The sequence below is a fragment of the Theobroma umbraticum genome, unplaced genomic scaffold, assembly GCF_002168275.2.
Source record: "Theobroma umbraticum cultivar Fairchild unplaced genomic scaffold, ASM216827v3 scaffold_239.1, whole genome shotgun sequence".
Classification (NCBI taxonomy): Eukaryota; Viridiplantae; Streptophyta; class Magnoliopsida; order Malvales; family Malvaceae; genus Theobroma; species Theobroma umbraticum.
The window spans coordinates 2810710-2815103 of record NW_018397273.1 but is presented as its reverse complement, the minus strand read 5'-3'; the positions used below and the strand labels follow the sequence as shown (position 1 = coordinate 2815103).

Here is a 4394-nt window from a genome sequence, read left to right as displayed (position 1 = left end):
GATATTCTCCAAATTGGGTGGGTTAGTTTTGGTATTTACTGGATATCCTTATTTGGAATTGACCTGAAGATTGTAGCTATGTATATATATGCTAATTATCTTCATATATAGCAAGATATCAGAAAAACAGATTGTATATATATACATACCATAGAATGCATTATATAGGTTTTGTTGGTATAACCAGAGAGTATAGACAGTGAGAATGGATCTTGTAATGGGGAGTAGTGGGAGTTCTGGCAACGAACAAGAAGTCTCCTATTCTTGCAATGGAAAGAAGTCGTACCATCGCCACACTGCTCACCAAATTCGTACCCTGGAAGCGTAAGGACCATATACCACCCATCTACATCATATCCCACACTTTTCAGCTATTCCCTTGCAATTCTAATAAATTGCTTATTTTGATCTCAATTGACCTTTCTTTTTCTTTATTTGATGTGAATTAATTTATGCTATATCCCTTCGTCCAAACGGCCCTTTCATGCCAGAATCCTTTTTTGAGTTTATTATTTTGTGCCTCTGCATGATCCAATTTCTCTATTCGGAGATTCTCTAACAAATGTAACATGTTCTATTACTAGAAGTCCAGAACAATATTTGATTGTTAAACTTTGAAGATTTGCTTCTGATCTTGATCTTATTATGTTTGTGGTTATAAAACATTACCTTCACCACGCTTTGGTTTTTCATATCAAACACTAATTCAAGGGTTTCTACTGCTACAATGAAGATATTTCAAGGAATGCCCTCACCCAGATGAAAACCAGCGACGACAATTAAGCAATCAACTTGGTCTAGAACCCAAGCAGATCAAGTTTTGGTTTCAAAACAAAAGGACTCAGACAAAGGTGGATTGACCATTAGCGATAACTATTTTTGTTTTCCTTCTTTCTTTCAATCAAAAAAAAAAATTGTGTTGTCATGTTCTTTCACCTCAATGTATATGGGATGGCTGAATCTTTTCATATCTTTACTAGTCTCAACATGAACGGGCTGATAACTGTGCTTTACGAGCCGAGAATGAAAGGATAAAATGTGAAAATTTCGCAATGATAGAGGCATTGAAAATGGTGATTTGCCCAGCTTGTGGTGGTCCTCCAATTGGAGAAGAAGAACGCCAACGTTGCCTGCAAAAATTGAAGCTAGAAAACGCCCAATTGAAAGAGGAGGCAAGAATTCGATACTAGATTAATTTCAACTTGTTTTTAAAAAGGGGGGCCTTCTTTCAACTGACATGTAATGGAAAACGTTCTTGCAGCATGAGAATGTCTCCAACATTCTAGCCAAATATACAGGGAAAGCAATTTCACAAAGTGAGTCACTAATGATATCTATTCCAACATCATCACTGGGTTTACCACCTGCAAATTTCACGGCGCAGGGGTTGGGAGGGCTGCCCCTTTGTACTTATCTTGATCCGAAACATTGGGACAACATGCCATTGCCTAACCAGTTTAATGGAGTTACGGATCTGGAGAAAGCACTAATGTCTGAAACTGCTGCCAGTGCCATGGATGAGTTGATTAGGCTTTTGCAAGTGAATGAGCCTTTGTGGGTCAAGTCTCCATCAGATGGAAGGTATCTTATTCAACGCCAAAGCTACCAAAAAACATTTCCGAGGGCCACTCACTTGAGAAGTCCTAGTGCTCGAATTGAGTCCTCAAAAGATTCAGCATTGGTAACAATGAGTGCAGCACAACTAGTTGATATGTTCCTAGACGCGGTAAGCAATGAGAGAACCTTCCTTCTTGAAAATTAATTGTTGTGAAATGTAATCATTGAGCATTAGCTGTTTGAATTTGCAGGATAAGTGGGTGGATCTTTTTCCAACAATTGTTACCAAAGCCAAGACAATTCAACTACTTGAAACAACAATGGACGGAAACACGGATGGTTCCTTACAACTGGTAAATCCCGTATGATTGCTAATTTTTAATTGCTTTTTAGCCTTTTTCTTCAATAGCTTGCACAATCTCAATTACAAACTGCAGATGTATGAAGGAATGCACATCCTTTCTCCTTTTGTTGCGCCTCGAGAATTCTACTTCCTCCGCCATTGCAGACAAATTGAGACTGGGTTGTGGGTTCTGGTGGATGTCTCCTATTCCTACTTCTTCTTCCAAGAGACTTCTCACTCTTGGAAGCTCCCTTCTGGATGTATGATTCAAGAAATGCAGAATGGGTGCTCGAAGGTGAGTTTTTCTATCGCTGTAGCATCTACGCTTCATAATATTTAGTTGCATAACATTTTTGAAAGAGATTTCTGATAAAGCAGGATTGTGCCTCATAAGACTAAAATGTACACGAAAAAAGAATGCACGTGTCATTCTGAATTCCAGTAGAATTAACCACACCCCATGTTAGCTTACTAATTGCAAGTTGTATTCATGCTCTATCAGAAACAAAATAAATGTGCATATCTCATTCAAAATTAAATGCTTGCTCTGTGATTATCACAAATATAGCTTGTGTGTGTAGTTGCCATGATTTTCATGTTCCTTCCAATCATTTAAATGCTTTCTCAAGCAGACATGAGCATTTGATTCAAAGATAGGTATGTATTTCTCTATTCAAAGCCAAGTTCGAATCCCCTTTCCACTGATAAAAAAAAAGGATTACTGAAATGCGTTTTCTTAAATGGATTATCTCAACGGGAAATATGTGTAATAATTTGACTGAATGCATAAATTGTAGGTCACGTGGGTAGAACATGTGGAAGTGGATGACAAAATACATACTCATCGTCTCTACAGAGACCTCATATGTGGTAGTTCGGCATATGGAGCTGAACGTTGGGTTATTACTCTTCAAAGAATTTGTGAGAGATTATCAGTCTCAAATGGGGAAACTGAACACATCCAAGACTTGGGAGGAGGTATTCTTTATCAGATATCCTTCTGAAGAAAAGTTGTTCTTTTATATATGCTTTTTATCCACTATATTATTTGTCCATGATTCAGTGATTAGTTTACCAGAAGGTAGGAGGAGCATTATGAGGCTTGCCCATAGGATGGTCAAAAGCTTTTGTTCAATCTTGAACATGTCAGGCGAATTGGATTTCCCTCAATTATCAGAGGAGAACAATAGTGGGGTTCGAGTTTCTGTTCGCCAGAGCATAGAACCAGGCCAACCCAGAGGAATGATTGTTAGTGCTGCTACCTCTCTTTGGCTTCCGCTACCATGCCAAAGTGTCTTTAACTTGCTCAATGATGAGAAAGTGCGATTCCAGGTTGATATGTGCAATGAACCTTCTTCATTTAACCATTATTATTTTTTGTTAACTACTTATATTTAGTTATATTATTTACATTTATGGCATTTGATTTTCAATATTTACCAGTGGGATGTTCTCTGCCATGGAAATCCTGTAAAAGAGATAGTAAACATCTCAACTGGAAATACTCCAGGGAATTGTATATCCATAATTACGGTAAGATTCTCCTTTCCTTCTTTTTTGTATATCCATACACAAGATGAAATATTGCCCACATTTTTTCAAACAATTGAATATACACATATATAAATCATTACCTTTTAATTATTTTAATTGTATTGTTCATAAATTTCCAGTCTAATTCTAAAGGTTAATGGTCTGTTGTGAAGCAGCCTTCTGTCCCTTCCGGCAACATCTTGATGCTTCAAGAGATGAGTTGCACAGAGTCTCTGGGATCCATGGTAGTCTACGCTCCAATGGGAATTGCGGCCATGAACACAGCTATAAATGGTGGGGATTCTTCAAACATACCCATACTTCCGTCAGGTTTCATAATCACAGGTGACGGTCGTTCTGAGCTCGGAGTTGGTGCAAACTCTTCCAGGTCTAGTGGTTCACTTCTTACAGTAGCCTTCCAGATAATGGCCTGCAGCCCTTCATCGTCAATGGAGCCAAGCGTGCAATCGGTTGCAACTGTGAATACTCTAATCAGCTCTACAGTTCAAAGGATAAAAGCTGTTTTAAACACCTTTAATTTGGATTGATTTGTCTCCAGTTTTAATTTTTACATTCAGTTAATCAATGCAGTATTGCAATAGTAGATTTTAGTGCCTTTTCCTTTTTACCAAAGTTAATATTGAAGTGATTATTAGTCCCTCTCTTTAACATGCGAAGAGAACTCCATTACACTATTGTTTTGCATCATAGTACATTGCCCTCTGTAATCATCTTTATATCCAATCCCTTTCTTCGCATATAGATCCTCTCCATTAAAGAAGAAAAATTAAGATATAACACAACAAAGCTGTAAAATCAGAATGTGAATAGATCAATCAAGGGATATTATAATAAAATTTTGTAAATAAAGGCAAAGATATAAAGTTATCTATGAGTAAACTTCACGTAGTATGTTGCGATTTTTTTTTCCACCCTATGATTAGATTTTGTTCCGGTACTG

The 4394-nt window shown here is 37.4% G+C and overlaps 1 protein-coding gene across 1 annotated transcript; it reads left to right on the top strand.

Moving 5' to 3' along the window:
- Window positions 1-205: 205 nt before the first annotated feature.
- Window positions 206-3981, top strand: HDG8 (homeodomain GLABROUS 8). Its single transcript, XM_089785402.1, has 10 exons — window positions 206-324; window positions 734-851; window positions 981-1172; window positions 1262-1726; window positions 1809-1910; window positions 1995-2195; window positions 2698-2878; window positions 2964-3232; window positions 3344-3433; window positions 3610-3981. Exons 1-10 carry the CDS (start codon window positions 206-208, stop codon window positions 3979-3981), a joined length of 2109 nt encoding a protein of 702 aa, XP_089641528.1.
- The last annotated feature ends 413 nt before the right edge of the window (window positions 3982-4394 follow it).